We start from the raw sequence: 22,174 nt of genomic DNA, 5'->3' as shown, positions 1-22,174 counted from the left end.
AGTAATTTCATTTTTTTTCCTAAAAACTATGATTTCAAGCTAATTTCTTAATGTTCTTATAGAACTTTCATGAATTGAAATCCAATAAGGATAAATTATACCTTGTAGGAAGACTTTTTAAATTGATAACTCACTCCTAATTTACAGAAAAAAGCCCTCTGGGTTTATATATTAGAACTGTGTTTCATTTTTTATTATGCTCCTTTGTTTTGTACAGATTGTTGGACTTGGCAAACTTTTGGGATGGGGAGAAAAAGAGATAAGAGTTGTGATATTTAACAATTCGGTGAAGTATTTACCATTCAAAATAACAAATCAGACCCCTCAAGGAATTGTGTGGCTGTTTTCTACTCTGCCAGTTTCCATTCCTTAATGATTCTTTAATGTTCACTTTTTCCACAAGGCCTTTTATTTTTCTTGAAATTATAGGAGATGAATCATTTCTTTCTTGGGATGCATTTTTTTTACTTTTAGAAGAAAGAAAAATATTGAATCTCTTTATGAGAATTTTATAACTGCTTCATATTTTGTGTGCATGTTTATTTTCAAAAGTTATATTTGTCCATTTGCCAAATAATGATCAATTTGTATTCAGAAATATATCAATAAAGTTTACACTTTAAAAAAAATTCACCCCAAATTCTAATAACATTATCTCATGACCCTTCATTTTATTTTTAAAGATTACAACATATTTCTTTTAAGAGAATACCCTGCTTTTGTAGATACATCTTATAGTCTTCAGAAAGGCTAGAAAGATGGTATTAGCTTTATTAAGCTAAACTCTCTACTGTATCAACAGAGAAATGTTGGTTACTGAAATTTTGAGATTGAAACATCCAGAATGACTATGTTTTAACTCTTTTATTAGTGGTAGTGGGTTGGATGAACATAAATGAGTCAATATTTGGTTTTTATGTGCTCAGAAATAGACCATAGATCTGACCTAATGGCTTCTGTTGAATTTTATAGTCTTTAATCTGCTCTAAACCTGACTGAGAAAAAGTAACTCATCCAAGTAAATAAAAAGTGGAGCAGAATTAAAAACAGCTGATTATATTGACAGAAGGGAAGGGAATGTACACTGAAAGAAGGAGATTAAGTTGAGAGGATGGAATATAAAACAAGTATTTTTAGGCAGCTGAGTGGGAAAATATGACAACAAGAAAAAAAAGGCTAATGTAGGTATAAAACATCAATTGAGTACCTCAGGAAGGTGAAGTTAAATATGGAGACATTTAAGGAAAACAAAGTAAGTGGGAAGAATCTTACTGTCTCTAAGAGGAGATACTTTCTAGTAGTTGATGCATCCCTGATAATTGATATAGACCATTACTGAGCCGCTGATGAGAGATACTATACTACTGATTTTGTTCTGCCCCTTATGCTATTTTTGTGGAAGAAAAAGATATAGACAGCAAATGTTTAATATGTAGATATTAAGCATGACTTATTTTTTTCTGGACTGGGATATATAATGGGCAGAACTAAATTTCTGATTAAGTAATGGAGTAAGGTATATCTTAGAAGAATATGTTTGATAGGTAAGCCAACTTGAATTTTATGCTGGAGTACATAGGAAGGATGGATATGCAAATATGACAGAACAATTACAGTAAAGAACAGAAAAAGATAAAACACAGGGTGGTAATTCTCAAGTGAATTACTCAAGAAAATTCACAGGAATTATCAAGGAAAACATCAGAGAAGAGGATGATAGTTCAAAGGTCATACTTAAAGTTTTTATTGGTATATAGAATATAGGGAACATAGCTTAATCAAGAACTTGGATTTAGGTGTCAAGTATATTGGGTTTAACTCCCAGCTCTACCACTTAATAAAAATGTGATCTAGAGAAAATTACTTTTGTCTCATATGTAAAGAGTACCAATAAGTGTACCAATCTCTTAGAGTTCTAATAAGAATTGATATGATACATATGAAATAGTTAGCCAGTGTCTAGAACACAGTAAGTATCTAGAACAGAGTAAGTACTTGAAAAATGTTGAGTATCATTATTTTTGTTGTTACTATGATTTTTAAATCATCATTAGTATTATTAGTGTTACTTGAAATCTTAATAAGATTTAGAATAATAAAATCTACGATTTATTATGTTCCCGAGTTGAGATCTATGACTAGAAGGAAGTGATAAATGTACTTTAATAGGAATAGATCTAATAGGAAGAGATATTACCATTGTGTGAAAAACTGGTATACCTATATGGAAATCAGTTAACTTAAAGGAAGCATAGTGGAAAGCAACTGGGTGAGACTAAAAGAGATTAGAAGTGATATCCTTGTGGAAATATACAACTCGCCCAACAGAACTCTTTCATTATAAAGATAAAACTAGAACTGATTGAAGATAGATTTGCCATAAGAGATTTCAATCATTTAGAGACATGGCAGATGAATTTCTTTTTCTGGGGCACAGTTTCGCCTCCCAGAAAATTGTGAAAGCAGTTAAGTAGAACTGCTAAATAAGAATGAGCCATAGTATGGGAGTGATGGGAAATTCAGAAAGAATTTATAGAAGTAAAGGAAGATCATTCTAGAAAAACATAGGCTATATTATAGGAAAGTAAATTAAAAAAAAAAAAAACAGAAACAGGGATCATCCTATGGTCCAAAACTGAAGAAATAAAAATGAAGTGCTGTCTTTCCTGAAAGTGAAGCTATGATTATGCTTTTGTTAACTGGATAGGGCCAGTGGTTTCATGGTAGAGGACTCTTTCTAAGTTGAAACTAAAGTTATCCAAACTCAGTGTTTGTTTTTCTGTAGCCTCAACCCTTGATATGTCTTGCCCAACTCATGTATACACATGCATGCACACATACACACATTCATTTTAAATTCCAGTACTCCTTATAGTTACTTCTCTGACTTTATCATCTCCTGCTTTCACCCTTACTCACTCTGCTCTAGCCACATTCTTCACCTTCCTGTTCTTCACATGCACTAGGTAGACTCTTGTCTCAGGGACTTTGCACTGGCTTTTCCTCTGTTTGGTATGTACTTCCTCCTGAGATCCATGTGAATAACTCTCAGACCGCCCTCAGATGTCACCTTCTTGATGGGGCCTACCCTACCTCCTTCGTCTCTTTTGTTCACTGATTTATTATAAGTATCTAGAACAGTTTGCTGACACATAGTAAGCACTCAATAAATGCTTGAATGGATGAATAAATAACTTCTCTTATATATGTTCTGTTTTATGACTCTGCCTCTCTTTTCCTCCCACTCTGTCTACTAAAATGTCACTTCCTTCCCTCCCCCCTCCATTTGATCAATTCTTTTGAGTCAAGAACCCAGTCTATGACTAAAACCTTATTTGTGACTTGGCTCTAACAAGATTAATCTTTCCTCCCTTCATAGCACTTTTTGCTACAGCATATACTGGTTTATATTGTAATGATTTGAATACATTTTTTATTCTCTTGAGCAAGAGATTGGGGGACTCTTAAGAGGCAGGAGTGACCTACTTCCTCCAGCTAGGCCCCACCTTACAATTTCTACCACTTTTCCATAAGAGGTCAGATCCCTCATGATCCAGTCACCCCCACCGAAGCCCCATCTCTGAACACTGCTGCATTTGGGACTAAGCCTCCAATACATAACCCTTTAGAGGACACTTCACATACAAATCATAATGCTGTATAAATAAAATTCAATGTCCAGATTTAGGGAGGCAGTGATCCTACTGATACCTTCACTAGTCAGGTCACATCTACAATATTGTGTCTATTTCTAGGATACCATATTTTAAAGGTAGCATTGAAAAACTAATAACATGCAAACAGGATTGTGATTCCTGTCATATGAAGATCAGTTGAGAACTGGAAGGTTTAGGTAAGGGAAATAAGTCCAGATTGCCAACCTCAAATGTTTACAGGGCCACAATATTGAAGAGTTGAAATAGTATTTTAAACTAGAAACCTCTCAGTAGTATAGCTAGAATAATAGTATTTTAATATTTTTGGTTTTGTATAGGTATATTATTTATGTATGTGACTTATTTTAAAAATAACAAACTTTTAAGTGATTTTATTCAGATGCCTTTATTTCCCATTCAATGCCTTCTTAATTTTGTCAAATTACTAATATTATATTGTTCCATTGGTGTACTAATGGTTTTAATCAGTATTTTGGTGGGTTTTTAAAAAAATTGGGGGGTAGGTCTATTTTTTATTTGTTCTTTTTAGACATATATGACAGTAGAGTGTATTTTGGCATACTGTACATACATGGAGTAGAACTTATTCCATTGAGGATCCTATTCTTGTGATTGTGCATGATGCAGAGTTACCCTGGTCATGTGTATTCAAATACAAGGATAGGAAAGTTATGTCCAATTAATTCTACTGTCCTTTCTATAGAATTTTGTTTTAATTCATTTACTATACCTAGAGATTTTATTTGCTATAGAAGTCAGTTAATATTATGTCTATTAAATTTGGAAATAAATTGTGAAGAAATGTTTTTGACTAGAAACCTCAAGTTTTTTTATCTCCAGAAACATTTATCTTTACAATTATACTTATTTTGAATAAAGATATAGGGATATTTTAAGTCACTGTATTCTCCCTTCCCTTGGTTTTGTGAAACTATCAAATTAAGTGTCAGAATTTTCTATTTTGCTTAATTACCCATAACATTTGTAACTTACCTTTATAAACTCTGGTCTTTACTGTATAGGAAAAATAAACATAAAATAAATTTAGGCTTAAAGAGAATTCAGAGTAGTATAAATATTTAATGTGTTGTTGTGTATATAGGAGCTGCCATAAAATCCTTCAGAAATAGCTTTGTGTCTAAATTATAAAAATAGCATGGAAAGCTTCCAAATATTTATCTTCAAATGTGCTTGTTTAAGAGGTGTCAATATATGATTAATGCATGTAGTGAGTGGTTTGGGGGATTTACAATAACCTCATCTTAAAAAATTTTTTATTTCATTTACAGATTTTCTTTCTGTTTTATCTTTAGTTACTCTTCCACATATAAATACTTTTTATCAGTGGAGGGATATTGATAGCAGATTTTTTGCTTTACTGCTTCTTGAGAGCCTCAGCATTTTACTGACTGTCCACTGTATGGCAGATGTTATACTTGACTCCTAACTTTTCTCATTTTTATACATGTAAAGAGTTATGTAAAGGCATTAATGCTAATTTGAAAGTATGTTAGTGTTGTTTTTCAATGTACCTTTAATATACTCAAATAATAGAACAGTTAAGACAGTTCATATTATACCAAGCATCTTTTCTTGCAGTAAGGATTTATTTTGATTATATGGACTTAAAAAAAAAAAAAAACACCTGACCAGTGTTATAGCTTTAACAAACTCTGAAAAAATATACCATATGTGATTTAGTCAGTTGATAAAAGCCCTACTTGCATAATTTTTGTGAGAAAAAAATGAAAAAAGACTGTTTATGTTGGTCTACCTTCATTTGAAAAATAATAAAAATATTTATATTTTTAAATAAAACATTTTGCAATGTTTTGATAGTAATATAAGCAGAATGTGAAAAATAAAAAGATTATATTAAAGTTTCTTCATTTTCCTAAACCCAGGATGGTAAGCGGATGTTTGGCACCTATTTTCGTGTTGGTTTTTATGGAACCAAGTTCGGGGATTTGGATGAACAGGAATTTGTTTACAAGGAGCCTGCAATAACCAAACTTGCAGAGATATCTCACAGATTGGAGGTGAATGCTGTGGTGGTATAAAATGTCATCTTTAGTTTGTATTCTTCTTAGTAAATCTATTTTCAGATCCAGGTTTAATCCCTAAAATAAGCTGGCTCCTGCCAAATAAACACTCTTACGGAGTATAAGGATTTTTAATATTTTCAAATCCTTCAGATATTTTATGGCAACAGTAAAACAATATTATTAACTTTTTTTTTGAAGCTCCATTTTCACACATATTTTAGAAACCCTATATCCTTTGGAATTGCTGTGCCCTGTGGAGAAATGTATGCATTATCCACATTTTGTGGAAAAAGACAAGAAGTTAAGTAGCATCCGATAATGGAACTAAAAGCAGAACCCCAGGAAATTTCTGACCCAAGTGCATTATCTCTGGCTTAACCTGTTTTCAGTGGCACATCTTTAGAATTTAAATGCCTGAAATCACACCTTGAAAACACTAAATAGAATCTCTTCATCTTTATAACTTTTTTCTCACCACAAATGATTGATTTTCATATTTGTTCAGCTAATCAATCTTTTTTGTTAGAATTATTCTTTCCCACCTTTCTGTAGTCTTATTACTCAAAATGTGGCCCATAGATAAGAAGCTTAGTATCACCTGTGACATTATCTGAACTATAGAATCTCAAACCCCGACACAGGCTTTCTGAATCAGAATTGGCTTTTTAACAGATCTCCAGGTGGTCTGTACTCATGGGCAGTTTGAGAAGAAGAACTTTAGGATTGATTTTATTCTCAGCTGATGATGCACCCTCTGTCTCTCTCCCCAACCCCATTTCTGGCGATTGAACCTAGAGCCTAACTCATGATAGGCAAGCATTCTACTGATGCTCTACATCCCCAGCCCTGATATTAATTCTTGAATGTTAAGTTCTTACTGGTGATTTTGCTGGGCTCAACTTTCATAAAACTGGCTCAATCTGTGACATTTTATTTTTCAAGAGCTAGGTCAGTCTTGAAAAATATTGATTTACAAGCTTAATCAAAAAATTGTCTTTGGGGGAAGGGGTGGGAGTGTCTTTGTCCACTCAGATTTAGTTTTCCCTTCTGAATAGCTCCATCCATTGCCCATGCTGCTTCCATCATGGGGAAAAAGTCACTTTTCTTGGCCCAGGATTGCTTTTTCAAAATCTAAATCTGTAAAAACTTCAACAGGTCAATATTTTTATTTGAAAATTATGGAATGCTACTTTAAATCATTCATAAAAGTAAATGCTTATTAATTAAATCATAGTATGTAAGAAATCATGCCACAACAAGCTCTCTAAAAGTAAAATCCTATACATCAAAGGTAATGAGTTTCTTTTGTCCTCCTTTCACTCCATTCCATTTTTGTTTCCACAAGAACCCCTTGTGGAATCCTGTATTTTTATTGGATAAAGTTGTTATTTTTCTCTTATTTTTGTTAAAGTGCATGGATGGGAATATTAAGTAAATATTCAAATAAGTAATTATTTGTCATAATTAACTTACTAAATCCCCTGATTTTGCTCAGGTTTCCCATTTTTTATTTTAGGGATTTTATGGAGAAAGATTTGGAGAAGATGTGGTTGAAGTAATCAAGGACTCTAATCCTGTAGACAAGTGTAAATTAGATCCTAACAAGGTATGATTGTTTAGACTACAATGACACATAGGCTTATCTTTGAAGCCTACATATGTACTTTTAGCTTTTGCAAAAAAACTATGCAATTTTGCTTGAGATTTTAAATTATTTAACAGTGAATGAAGGACTTTTTCCTTTTCTAGGCATACATTCAAATTACCTATGTGGAGCCATACTTTGACACATATGAGATGAAGGACAGAATCACATATTTTGACAAAAATTATAATCTTCGCCGTTTTATGTACTGTACACCCTTCACTTTAGATGGTCGAGCCCATGGAGAACTTCACGAACAATTCAAACGAAAGACCATTTTAACTACTTCTCATGCCTTCCCTTATATTAAAACAAGAGTCAATGTTACTCACAAAGAAGAGGTAAGTCCGTAAATGGGGAAAATAATAAAATAATGAGTGAAATATTGTCTAGTCATGTCATATAACAATGTGGATGCAACAGAAGATATGTACCGTCCTTCACATAATAGTAACACACTAGAACTTCACCCGTTTTTCAGTCTTTCATTTTTGCCTTTTTAATTAATTAATTCATCCTCAGTTTATGCTTTAAAAGGTTTTTTTTTTTTTAAGTTTGGAACTTCACTATTACATGAAAGTTTATAATTGGTCCACTTTTTTTCTAATTTTAATTGGTTATATGAAGCTCATTAAATAGTTTTTGATCAGTACAATGATCTAACAGTTGCTGTTTTACTCAGATCATCTTAACACCAATTGAAGTTGCTATAGAAGACATGCAGAAAAAGACACAGGAGTTGGCATTTGCAACACATCAGGATCCAGCAGATCCCAAGATGCTTCAGATGGTACTCCAGGGATCTGTTGGCACAACAGTGAATCAGGTTAGTGCTTTTGCTACTGCTATGTGATTTTAGTTATAAGACTTAGATTAATTTCATTATTTTACAAAATCATCAATATATACTAAATCAACTGGAAAGAATGTGTTGAAAATGATTACAAAAGACATTGAAATATAAATGAAGACAAAGTGAAGCACAAGTTGTAATCTCAGTTGTTGTTTTCACACCTGCCTTCTCTACCTTATTATTTTTCCATTCTTACAAACTCTTTTAAGAAAGAACTGAGTCACTTAAAATACCTTTCTTCAAAAAGCTTCTACTAAAAGAATGTTATCTAAAAAGGAGGACTCATTTTCAGAGTCGTATACACATGTACATGATACCTTTACCATCTTAGATTCTTGCTGATATCATCTTCTCCAGATCTCCTTGATAGTGGGTTCTGGGCATTAAGTAAATGATATGGAATCACTTTGTATAATCTTATATAAAAATAATGTATAATTTTAATAATACATGAATACAAGATATGATGGTTATTTTGTCATATGCCTTTTAGAAGCCATCCCTATCTTCCTTGTAGTTGGTTTTCTCAGATTCTCTTGCTAGTAATGATTTTAATCATTACCCAGTCTTAAGGAATAGAAAAATCCAGAAAAGCTTATATCTTAACTACTTTTTATATTAAAGGAATAAAGCCAAAAATACTGTTCTGAAATGGAAATAAACACTGTAAGGCTTATATCCCCCCAAAATATTCATGATTTTGAGGCTTTACCACCAAGTTATCTAACTTATTCACAAAGGATCATCTTATTTAACTTATAGTGTCGGGAATACCTTTGGAATGCTGGGGGAAGCTGTCTTGGCAAAATTATGTCTAATAATCAGTGGATTGGGAGATAGTAGTTTGAGAACTTGTATATGCAGGATAAATTAAAGAAAGAAAACCCAGGGCTGACTGCATTAATCAACACAATAGTCCTTGAGCTCCTACTCAGTTTCTTTGAATAATGAACTAAAAAGTTAGTAGGCAAGAATGTAGATATGAAATTAGGAAAATCTGAAAGTCTGTCTCTGAAGAGTTTTAATAAAGGCATAAACATACATGCATTAAGCTTAAGTGAAACCATTCTCAATGCTAAAATAATTTGGATAAATTCTGTCTCTGTGATTTTTATTTCTTATTTAGAATTTAAATGCCTGAAATCACACCTTGAAAACACTAAATAGAATCTCTTCATCTTTATAACTTTTTTCTCACCACAAATGATTGATTTTCATATTTGTTCAGCTAATTAATCTTTTTCGTTAAAATTATTCTGTTTTATTTCTTGCTGTTTTATTTCTTATTTTGCAGGGCCCTCTGGAAGTTGCTCAGGTTTTCCTGTCTGAAATACCCAGCGACCCAAAGTTGTTCAGACATCATAATAAACTGCGACTCTGCTTTAAAGATTTTACTAAAAGGTATTCAAGGCTGCTTCTATAAAGATCTTCAAATTGAGAATGTCTAATACCACATTTTGATATAAGGGTCTTAACTATTAAAAAGAGAAAACATATAGGGTAGTGGTTCACAATGAGAAATAATCTGTGTAAAGTTTATTGTTCTTTAATAGTGTATATTCCCAGTACATACACCCATACTCTGTAATGCCATAGTTTTTTATTTTACAGATTGGAGAAGCCAAGGCTCAGGAAATTTTTTAACTTGAAACTATTATTAGACTAACTTGAAAGCTGCTATTCATTATGAATCTTCAATATGTGAGTTTTTGTTCCCCTTCCCTTATGGAAGTTAAAACAAGAAACTTGGATGCCAAAAATTAATGTTCACATCCTGACTTTATCAGTGTATGTCTGGGTCACTAACCTACCTCTACAATACTCAGTTTTTCAAGAAGTCTACAAAGTAAGAACAAAGATACCTACCTATCATAGGGAGGTTGTACAAGTTTGATGAAACAATACAAGCTCACCCCCCAGTTTCAGTGATTTGCCAGGTGGACTCTGAGGACTTGGCACAGTTGTACTGGTTGCTGTGATTTATTGCACTGAAAAGATACAAAGTTATGTCCACTAAGTATGTAGTGAAATCTGCAGGAAACCAGGTACAGACTTCAAAGGGTCTTCTGTCAGTGGAGTAGCATAAGGTATGCCTAATTCCTCTGCAACAAGTTGTGACAACATGCATGAAATATTGTCTACCAAGGAACCCCATTAGAGACATGGTGCCAGACGTTTTTATTGAGAACTTCACTTTCCAATATCCAATTCCCTGATTGTGTACCAAAATTCCAGACCCGCAGAATAAAAACAGATTTTCAACATAATCCATACTATTTATATGAGCAGTTTTGGGACAGTGAGCCATTTTTATCTTCTGGGAATAATGAGAATCCTGAAATCCAAATTCTCAAAGGCTAATGGAGGACCAATTTTGTAATCAGGCCTTCCTAAGGACAGCAGGCTCAGCCATGCAATCCTAACTCTCTGCACAAATAAAATCTTTATAGGCTGATACTTGGCACATAATAAATAGACATTTGTAAATATTAAATTTTGAAATAATAAGGGAAAACAGTCATTTATCAACTGATAATTCTTGCTTTATTAACACTGTGATCACAGAAAAGGGAACAATTAAATGAGATTTTACAGTATGATTTTTTAACTTAAATTTATTTTTAACTGATACATAAAAAATTAAAATTATATGTAACTATGGGTACCAAGTGATGTTTTGGTACATGTATACATTGTGCAATGTTAGGATAAACTTTCTCAGGACATCACTTTCCTCAAGTATTCATCATTCTTTCTGGTGAAAACAATCAAAATCCTCTCTTCTGGCTTTTTGACATACACAGCACATTAACATTATCTTTAGTCACTCTACTATGAAGTAACACACCAGAGTTTTTTACTCCTATCTAACTACAACTTAGTACCCTTTGATCAATCTCTCCCTGTTCATCCCTCCCCAGTCTTCTCCCCAGCCTCTGGTAGCTGTCATTCTTACTCTCAACTTCTATGAGATCAGCATTTTTAGATCGCACATAAATGAGATCACGTGGTACTTGTCCTTCAGTGCCTAACTTATTTTACTTAACATAATGATTTCCACTTTGTTTCATCTTAACACAATAACAGGACTTCATTTTTTTTTATGGCTAAATAGCATTCTATCGTGTACATATGTACCACATTTTCTTTCTCTGTCAGTTGATGGACCAACTTACATTGTTTCTGTTTCTTGGCCATTGTGAATAGTGCTGCAGTGAACATGGGAGTGCAGATGTCTCTTTAACAAACTTATTTCATTTCCTTTGGATATATATCCAGTAGCAAGATTTCTGAATCACAATTCTATTTTTAAATTTTGAATAACATTCATATAGTTTTCTATAAAGGCTTTACTAATTTCCATTCCTACCAGCAGTACAGGGTTCCCTTTTCTCCACATTCTTGCCAGCACTTATTATCTTTTGTTTTTGTGATAATAGCCAATGTTACTGGGATAAGATAATATCTCATTTTGGTCTTGATTTGCATTTCCTTGTGATTAATGACGTTAATCATTAATGCATTTTTTGAGACAAGTATTTAGGTCTATTTTCCATCTTAAAATCAGGTTTATTTGTTTGCTACTAATTTTTTAAATTCCTTACAAATTCCAGATATTAACTCCATGTCAGATGTATAGTTTGCAAATATATTGTTCCATTCTGTAGGTTGTATCTTTACTCTGTTGATTATTTCTTTTACTGTGCAGAAGCTTTTGAGTTTGATGTTAATTCTTTAACATGACAGTTAATATAGATGTCCATATAGAATTGATTAACAGAACAGATGACCTGTGATGATAAACTTTTTTCCCACTTATAGAATTTATTATTTGGGGCTTTAAAACAATATCAAAATAAATTCCGCTGTCTTTGTGAGCAAGGAACAATACATACTTCATTAAGTGGTAGACATTTAGTAAGAGATACCTTTTGTCTTTGCTATTGGTTTGGAAAATTTTAACACAACTACAGTTTTAAACAAATGTCTTTTTGTATATATTTATTTTATAGTAATGAATTCTTGTAGTCAACAGGTCTCCTTAAGTGTTATTTTACCTGTTGAGAAAATGTTTTCTTGTAAACTAAAAAAAAAAAAAAAAGTAGGAAAACAAACTACAAATAGACTTTACAAAGAAGTTATGACCCAAATCACATTTTTCCATTTTACCACTGATTTTTATACCAATATACATATATGTTTTAACATAATTAAATCATAGTATACATATAATCTTAAATACTTAGTTAATATTATTATCCTAATGGTTATATTATTTTCTCAATTTGTATGTTCCTATTTTTTATGTTGAATTTGCTGAATGTGAAATAGTACTATAAAGGATCTTTTTTTGTTAAAACTGTTGAATTTTTTAAATTTTCTTTCTTTTTTTCAAATAAATTTATTTTATTTATTTATTTTTATGTGGCACTGAGGATTGAACCCATTGCCTCACAAGTGCCAGGCAAGTACTCTACCACTGACCACAATCCCAGCCCCTTAAATTTTTCTTTTTTGAACCCAGGGGCACTTGACCCTTGAGCCACATTCCCAGCCCTTTTATTTTTCATTTTGTTGCACTTTTTTTTTTTTTTTAAATGGGGCTAGGGATTGAACCCATGACCTTGTGATGTGAGGCAAGCACTCTACCAGCTGAGCTATTTTCCTAGCCGCTTATTTTTTATTTTGAGACAGGTTCTCACTAAGTTGCTTAGGGTCACTAAGTTGCTGAGGCTGGCTTTGACCTTGGGATCCTTCTGCCTCAGCTTCCTGAGACACTGGGATTACAGACATGCACCACCACACCGAACTGAATTAAAATTTCTATCATGGTTTTTCAGTTTTTCCACCTTCCTCCCATGTAAGCTCAGACAAGTTAGTTAATCCCTTTATCTTAATTTCCTTTTTTGTAAAATGGGAGTAAAGAACCTACCTCAGAGAGTTAAGAGAATTAAAGTATACGAGTAAAAATAAAACACTTTAAAAATTTTCTGTTGTGAAATTACTAAGCCAAAGTACATGAACATTTTTATTGACACTTAATATATAGTATATTTCAAAAAGTTTCTCAATATTAACAGTGCCAAGAAAGCAGCTGTATGCATACCTTGCTTTTAAGTCATGCTACATGAATACATTGTCTTTTGTTAATCAGGTTTAAGTGGTACTTTGGTTTGCTTTATTACTAAAAACAATAAACATTTTTCCATGTGTTTAACTTTTTTATGTTTTGGGGTTTTGTCTTTTAAAACTTTTTTTCATTAAATCTTGAATAGATTGAAAATAATATTTGTAACAATTTGCTGTTAAAGAATAGTAATCCCAGTGGCCCCGTAGGCTGAGGCAGAAAAATCTTGAGTTCAAAGCCAGCCTCAGCAACTTAGCAAGGCCCTAAGCAACTCAGTGAGACCCTGTCTCAAAATAAAACACAAATAAGGGTCTGGGAATAATGAGAATCCTGTGGTTCAGTGGTTAAGCACCCCTGGGTTCAATTCCCAGTATCACACATACCTTTTAACTTTATGTAAATGTTCAATATGTATAGTCTTAATAACTTGCTTTTTTTAGTTTTTGTGAGCTATTTATAAGTGTTACTTTAATTTTTATATACTTCATTGGATGAATATACCACAATTTATTCTTTTTTTTTTAAGTGAGTATAATACCTTTATTTTTGTTTATTTTTTTGTGGTGCTGAGGATTGAACCCAGTGCCTCACACATGTGGGCAAGCGCTCTGCCACTGAGCTCCAGTCCCAGCCCCACAATTTATTCTTTTAATGAATATTTTGGTCATTGAGCCAGACCCACAGGCTTGTTTGTTTTGTTGTTGTTGTTGTTTTAAATTTTATTTTTAGTTGTAGATGGACACAATACCTTCATTTTATTTATTTAATGTGGAGCTCAGGATCAAAACCAGTGCCTCACACGTGCTAGGCAAGTGCTCTACCACTGAGCTACAGCCCCAGCCCTGGTTGGTTTGTTTTTGTTTCTAGTTAAAAAAAAAAAATTACTCAAATATTCCCATAGCTATTTCTAGACATACTTGTATAAGAGATTTTCTAGGATTTATACCTAAGAGTAGTATTGCTGATTCATAGGTCCATCTTCAACCAGTTGATGCCACATTTTCCCCAAAGTATATAATCCACGATTACCAGTAGTACAAAAGTTTGTATTGTTGTACATCCTTACCATTACTTGGTATTGTCCATCATTTTAATTTCTCCAAATCTGGTGGATGTGAAATGAGATGTGATTGTGGATTAAATATGCACTTCATGATAACCTGAGAGGTTGAATTTCTGGTTGACTGCTCAGCAATTTCACTTTTCATCTTCTGTAAAGTTATATGCCCAAGTATTGCCACTTTATTCTCAGAATCTTTTCCTTACTAACTTCTCAGAGTATTCTGGGTATGTAATGCTTTATCATTTTTAAGTATCACAAGTATCTACTCTGAACTTGGGGCTTGTTGCTTTTTAGTTTGTTCTTAAATTTTATGTGATTAGGTGATTTAGTCTTTTCCTTTATAATTGTGTGTCATGTTGAAGAAATTATTTTCTTTGTAGTAATAACTGTGCTTTTGACTTCTAAAAGTTAGAGGGGGGATAGTGGGCTGAGGTGGCATCTGGGCCGCCCTGCAGCTTTGAGGAGACAGGTCTACCAAGAAAGAACAGGGCTTTGGGGGGCACCATTTGCACCCTCAGGGCTCTCCTGGGAGACTCAGATTTCCCTGAGTTGGGAGCCTAAGCATCTGGCTCAACTGTCCTCCAGTTCTGCAGCCCACACAAGGGCATGGGGACCTGTCCCGAGTTGGAGGGTTGGATCAGCCCCAAAGCTTCTGCCAGCCCTGGAAAAATTAACCATCATCGTTAATTTTCATGTGCACATGTAGAATGGCCCTTATGTGAGTCTGGTATAATTTGGCCTCCTGAGATTCTGCCATTCTGCCTTAGCAAGAAATAAATGGGAAATACTCCTAGGGGGGAAAAAAAACAACATAAAACAATAAGAAAGACACAACTTATTTTTACATGATTGTAAGCTTACTTACCAAGGTAGACACTATTTCCAACACTTTTTCCACCTGGTGGAGTTCTATATCTGAGTTTCAAAAAATGTTAATCGATGAAAAGTTACAATGTAAACATCATAAAATTACTTATCAGACTCTGAGAGTTGGACACATCCGCATTAACTCCCCCAAAATTGTTATTGTTAAGAGCCCAAAGACAACAAGAACTAAAAACTCCAACATTGAGAATATTCGGGGAATCTGGATGAAGGAGTGGAAGAGTGTAGAGCTGAATGTAAGAAGCTTTGCTGTGAACACACGTTTTCAAGTCAGAATTTGAACACAAGAAGGAAGAATTTGTCTATATTTCAGAAGAAGAAAAAATATGAATCAGAGATTGCAAGACTAGGGAAAGATAAAGAACAGTCTAACCAGCTGTTTAGTATTGATCTCACAAGTGAAAGCAAATGAATGGAGCAACTTGAACTAGAAAAAGTCCATTTGACACAGAAATTAAGTTTTAGAGGCAGAAATATTAGAATTAAGGACTTTTCTGCAAAAGAGAATTCTGGTGCTCAGGTGAATACAAGTGCAACAGTTGGAGGAGCTGCACACTATAGTAGGACCCCTGGAAGCTGAAAAACATTGGGAAAAAGAGCTATAATCGAGCAATGAACAAAATACTTTTTTAAATCAGTAAATTGCCTAAAGTTGACAGAGAAATAAATACATTGACTAGTAAGGTAAAGCTTAAACATTCAAACAAACTAGAATTAACAGAATCAAACTGGAGTTAGAAGAGTTAAGAGTGAGCTAGAAAGAGAAAGGGATAAGATCAAAGTGCACTGGATGCATTACAGTGAAATTCTCAAATCAGCCTTTGAACACCAGGAAGTGCTTTGGTAGAGAAGGATCATGAATTAATATGTGAAGTACTAGCTGCCAAGGAAGAATATTGGAAATGCAGAGGAAGAAAAAAGATGAAAATTCTCAGAAATAGCAAATCAGTAGTTTGCACATCCAGGTGACTCACTGGCACAGTCAGAATGACTTGCTGAATTTAAACCAAATGCTGAAGAAAATGATGGGGAGATTAAAACACAAATGCCAAAATTTAAGAAACCAAGTTGAAAAAGTACAACTAGATGTTGAAAAGACATTGGAAGAAGAAAAAATGACATATTGTACGTACATAGAATAAGTATAACTTGTTCCAATTAGGATTCCATTATTGTGGTTGTATATGAGGTGGAGTTACATTAGTTGTGTATTTATATGTAAAGAAAAAAAGTGTGAGCTTCATGAGAGAAGAAAAGTATAATCAAGCTAAAGTGAAACTACAGTGAGCTGCAGTTGCTCAGAAAAAGAGAAAATCTCTTTATCAAAACAAATTGTAGGGGCTGGGGTATGGCTCAGTGGAAGAGTGCTTGCCTAGCATGCATGAGGCACTGGGTTCGATCCCAGCACCACATAAATATAAAATTAAAATATTGTACCCATCTATAACTAAAAAGTAAATATTTTTTGAAAAAATTAAAGAGACTACAGGAGAAAATGGAAGTCTTGAAGGCAAAGAAAGAAGAATTAGAATAAGAAAATCAGATGTGAAGTAGACAAGATGTTTCACTTGAAGAATACACAAGGCTCCAACAGACTAATGGACATACAGAAAAGACAATGAATTTTGCAGTCTGTTCTGGGTTCCTAACATGCCTCCTACAGAATCTGTCAATCCTGTTAGTGTTCAGTCATCAGCCATGATTCCAGGCATGGCACTGTTCTTTCTTCCTCACAAGGAGGAACAGCATTAAAGGGAACTGTCTCTACTAGAAGAACTAGAAACAACACTAAGAAAACAACTAGAGGAACTTGGATCTCCTGGGGAATGATATTCTTGGATAAAATTCAGATAGATCAAAAGGGGTAAAGTAAAGAGGCTAAGTAAAGCAGTTTTAACGCAGTGTCATTGATATTTTATTATTTTTGGCCAAAATATTTTTTTATTCTTTCTGGATAAATAATAGGAGGGTATATTTTGACATATTGTATGTATATAGAATAAGTATAACTTGTTCCAATTAGGATTCCATTATTGTGGTTGTATATGAGGTGGAGTTACATTAGTTGTATATTTATATGTAAAGATAGAAAAGATATGTCTGATTCATTCTACTGTCTTTTTTTCTATTCCAGTCCCCCATCCCTTCCCTTCATTCTCCTTTGTCTCCAATGAACTAGCTTTCCCCTCATTGCAAATCAAGAGAGAATATTCTGCCTTTGAATTTTGGGGACTCACTTATTTCACTTAGCATGATATTCTCCACTTCCATTCATTTTCCAGCAAATGCCATAATTTCATTCTTCTTTAAGGCTGAGTAATATTCCATTGTGTATATATACTAGTTTCTTTATCCATTCATATGCTGAAGGGCATCTAGGTTGGTTCCTTAGTTTGGCTATTGTAAATTGAGCTGCTATAAACATTGAAATGATTGCATCACTCTAATATGCTGATTTTAAATCCTTTGGGTATAAACCAAGGAGTGGGATAACTGGTTCAAATGGTGGTTCCATTCCAAGTTTTCTGAGAACTCTCCTTGCTCCTTTCTATAATGGTTGTACCAGTTTGCAGCCCCACCAGCAAAGTGAACCTCTTTTCCCATATTCTCCCAGCATTTATCATTACTTGTATTCTTGAAAATTGCCATTCTGACTGGAGATGGAATCTTAGTGTAGTTTTAATATGCATTTCTCTTAATTATTAGATATTGAATATTTTTTCATATATTTGTTGACCATTTGCATTTCTTCTTCTGTGAAGTGCCTTTCAGTTCCTTATCTCATTTATTGACTGAGTTATTTGGGGTTTTTTTTGTTTGTTTGTGCTGGTGTTAAGTTTTTTGAGTTATTATATATCCTAGAGTTTAATGCTCTGTGGTGCTGGTGGTAATGATTGTCTCCCTTTCTGTAGGCTGTCTGTTGGCAAAAAATATTTTAATATGCTTCAAGAAAAGATACTACTGGGCTGGGTTTGTGGCTCAGTGGTAGAGTGCTTGCTTCACATGTATGAGGCACTGAGTTCAATTCTCAGCACCACATATAAATAAATGAATACAATAAAGTCCATCAACAACTAAAAAAAATTTAAAAGAAAAAGTACTAGCTATGTGCTGCATTGCACAAGTATCAAAGTTTTTAGGATCATCCTAAATGATGAAGCATTAAAAGAAAGTTTCAGAGATATTTATAATATATTGTGACAACCCTTTAAGAACATAAAAATAAGAGGAACTAATTAGGAAATAAAGTTTTAAATTAGTTTTACTTTGTTGGATTGTTGTCATATTGCCTGAAATATGCCCTTCTTGAATTCTTTTTTTCTAAAAGCTATGTACACATAATTTTAAAATAAATATTTTTCTACTAAAATTTAAAAATTAATAAAAGCATGGTGGTATTTCTAAAATTAAAATATAGGTTAAACAAAGGGTGGGCAAAAAATAACCTTTTAATTTTTTGATACTAGCTGAGTGCTGCATTGCACAAGTATCAAAATTTTTAGGATCATCCTAATGACAAAGCATTAAAAGAAAGTTTCAATATCTACAATATATTGTGACAACCCTTTGAGAACATAAAAATAAGATGAATTAGGTAAAAAAAAGTTTGAAAATTAGTTTTCTAAAGAATCCATTTCTGATTGATTTTTTTTTTTTGTATGGTTCAAGGTAGGGATCAGTTTGATTTTTCTCCATACTGTTAACAGTTAGTGATCTCAGTACTGTTTCTTTAATATGCTGTCAGGTTTCTTTTCCTTAGTGAATTTCAGTTGCCCAGCATTACTATTTGAAAGATTGCCTTTTCTCCATTGCTCTCAGTATCATCTCAATTAAAAATTAACTGCCCGTTTGTATGCATCAGTTTCTTGGATCTTTATTCTCTTACATTTCTTAACCAATGCTATGCTAATGATATCAGCTCTATAGTAAGTTTTGGTATCTGGTACAACAGTTCCTCTCACCTTGTTTTGTTCAAGGACTATTTGAGGGCTTTTAAAAAAATGTTTCTAGTTGTAAATGGATCTTTTATTTTATTTATTTATATTCGATGCTGAGGATTGAACCCAGAGCTTCACCTGTGCCAGGCAAATGCTCTACCACTGAGCCACAACTCCAGTCCTGGGGTTTTTTTAATATAAATTTTAAATTTTAGAATCAGTTTGTTCCCCCCGCATCCAAAAAACAAAATAGCCTGAATGTATACATCAATTGGAAGAGAATTAACATCTTTATTGACGTGAATCCATGAATATCATGTATTTCTCCATTTTCTTTATTTTGAATAATTTGAATGTTTTCTTAATATTATTTAAAATTTCTGTTTAGAGGTGTTGTACATCTTTTGATTTATCCTTTAGTATTTAATACTTCTATGCTTTTGTTAATAACTTAAAATAATTTTATTTGCTGATATACAGAAATACAGTTGATTCATATATATTTTACTTGAGAACCTTATAAAACTCACTTGTTAATTTTAATAATTTATCTGTAGAATCTTTTTCTTATAGTAATAATTAGAGCCTCCAGTGCTATACTGTATAGGAATAGAAGACATCATTTCCTTACACCTGATCTAAAAAGAAATGTTTTCACCATTGAATATAGGGGTTTTTTTGTAGATATTTTAATTAGGTGAGGGGCATTTATATACATATACATATATATAATATATATATATATTGTATATATATATATATATATTTTTTTAAGTTGTCAATGGACCTTTATTTGTTTAGCTGTGGTGATGAGAATCACACCCAGTGCCTCACACATGCTAAGCAAGCATTCTACCACTGAGCTACAATGCCAGCACCTGGGTTAAGATTTTAATTAGGTTTAGTATGACAAGTTTTAAATTTTTTTTCAAATACTTTTTCTGCATCTCCTTTGATCTTTTAGTAGTGTTAGTTACATATATTGATTTCTTATTGTTAATCTTCCATTTATTACAGATAAACAACTTGGTCATGGTATATGTGCATGTGTGTTTTTAATACATAGGTAGAACAGTTTCCTGTTACTATCTTTGCAGGTTTTATAATCATACTTATGGGTAATATTGAATAAGATTTTTTTTCCTTAGTCTTCATTAGGTTTTGGTATCCTAGCTTTGAAAAAATTAGTTGAGAACCCTCTCAGGAATAGTTCTTTTTTCCCCTTTGAAAGTTTATTTTACTCTGGAATAATTACATTACTTGTCTCTAGAGTGCTTAGTAAAATTTTCATTTTAGTGTTTTTGTGTATAGATTTGTGACTTAACTGATTTAGTTTGATGGATTTAGGGTTATTCACATTTAAAAAAAATAATTGTTGTATTTATCTAGAAAAATCTTTTGCATTAAATTGTACATCGTATCCTTCAAGGCTGTTTAGATATTTGCTATATTTGATTTTTTTATATTCCATTTTAAATTTCTAGTAGGGAATATTTGATCTTCCCTCATTTAATCTTGATAAAGTTTAGTCTGTTGTTTGGGTTTTTCCAAATAACTAATTTTTCCCTTTTTTATTGCTGGGGTTTTGTTTGTTTGTTTGTTTGTTTTTTGAGATGAGGTTCCTGGCTGCTCTAAATCCTTGGGCTCAATTAATCCTGCCCAGCCTCCCAAGTAACTGGGACTACTGTAATGCACTTGGCTTCTAACTTCTCCTATTTTTGATACTCTGTCATGCTTTCAAATTTTATTATTTCCCCCCTTATAGTCTGTTCTTTGTAAGTTCTGACTTTTCAATTTTATTATTTTATTATTTAGAAAATAAAATTATTTTCTAATATACACATTTAAGGCTATACATTTTCCTCTAAGCATTGCTTTAGCTGCATCCTACAAGTGTGGATATGTATATATTGTTTTTCATTCATAATTTATTTCTTTATCAGGATCCAGAGGTTTTTCTTAGGTGTATGAGTAAGTTAGATAAAGGATTGTCATCCAGATCTGTTCATTTTAGAAAACATTTATTTGAACACAGTTGACAAGTACTGTGTCAGATGCCATTGGTGCCACATAATTTGATTACATTCCTTAAACAGTTTCTAGTCTATTAGTGGTATGAAAAGGATGCCTTCAGATTTAACATTAAAAATATATAAATTTCAATTTAATGAAAAATGGGAGTGTTTGTTAGATTTAATGGAATTCACTTGATTATCTGTTTAAACCTAAAGCATAAAACAATTATTAACATTCAGCTGAAAAGCTGAATATCCTTATCATAGTTAATATATAGTTTTATATATAGATAGATAGATAGATATAGATATATGTGTGTCACCAAGTCTACAAACTATGCCAGAAGAAATCTTTTGATAACATGCCTTTTCTCTTAGGTGTGAGGATGCCTTAAGAAAAAATAAGAGCCTAATTGGACCAGATCAAAAAGAGTATCAAAGGGAACTGGAGAGAAACTATCATCGCCTTAAAGAGGCTCTACAGCCACTGATAAACAGAAAGATTCCTCAGTTGTACAAGGCAGTATTGCCTGTCACTTGCCACAGGTATGCTTATTTTCTTGTTTTAAAGCTCTTCAGGAAAATACAATCTGAATTGTTTTAATAATGAATTAGTGTTAACTTTACTTACATGGTTTCAGATATTGTGCCCCCTGAAACCTAACTCGTTCAAATAATATAAACCTTTTATTACCTATACCTTAATATGTCTATAAGATAAAGTCACTTTCCTTCCTGTAATTCGCGCATTCATGCTAACTAGGACAGCATTCATTCATGTAGCCTCCTAAAACTGTTCCTTAAATGTAGGGTCACACTTTCTTGTACTTTTGTGAGAAATGTATCAAGAACAAGGTGTTCATTTTCCTTCACCTGTGACAGTAAATAGTACATAATATTCTAGAATATTAAAACAAATAACCCC

The 22,174-nt window shown here is 32.8% G+C and overlaps 1 protein-coding gene and 2 pseudogenes across 1 annotated transcript in view; all 3 read left to right on the top strand.

Moving 5' to 3' along the window:
• Dock7 (dedicator of cytokinesis 7) overlaps positions 1-22,174 on the top strand; it is a 190,562-nt gene that overhangs the window by 165,208 nt on the left and 3,180 nt on the right. The window contains exons 44-49 of the mRNA XM_026408729.2: positions 5,591-5,716; positions 7,239-7,328; positions 7,472-7,708; positions 8,050-8,193; positions 9,515-9,621; positions 21,628-21,795. Coding sequence (XP_026264514.1) covers positions 5,591-5,716; positions 7,239-7,328; positions 7,472-7,708; positions 8,050-8,193; positions 9,515-9,621; positions 21,628-21,795 — 872 coding nt within the window. The remainder of the gene's footprint in view (positions 1-5,590; positions 5,717-7,238; positions 7,329-7,471; positions 7,709-8,049; positions 8,194-9,514; positions 9,622-21,627; positions 21,796-22,174) is intronic.
• Positions 15,341-16,190, top strand: LOC144249123 (centrosomal protein of 83 kDa pseudogene; annotated as a pseudogene).
• Positions 16,199-17,126, top strand: LOC113196700 (uncharacterized; annotated as a pseudogene).

This window comes from Urocitellus parryii, chromosome 11, assembly GCF_045843805.1.
Source record: "Urocitellus parryii isolate mUroPar1 chromosome 11, mUroPar1.hap1, whole genome shotgun sequence".
Taxonomy (NCBI): Eukaryota; Metazoa; Chordata; class Mammalia; order Rodentia; family Sciuridae; genus Urocitellus; species Urocitellus parryii.
The sequence above is the reverse complement of the archived record's forward strand: the minus strand, read 5'-3'. Positions and strand labels throughout refer to the sequence as shown.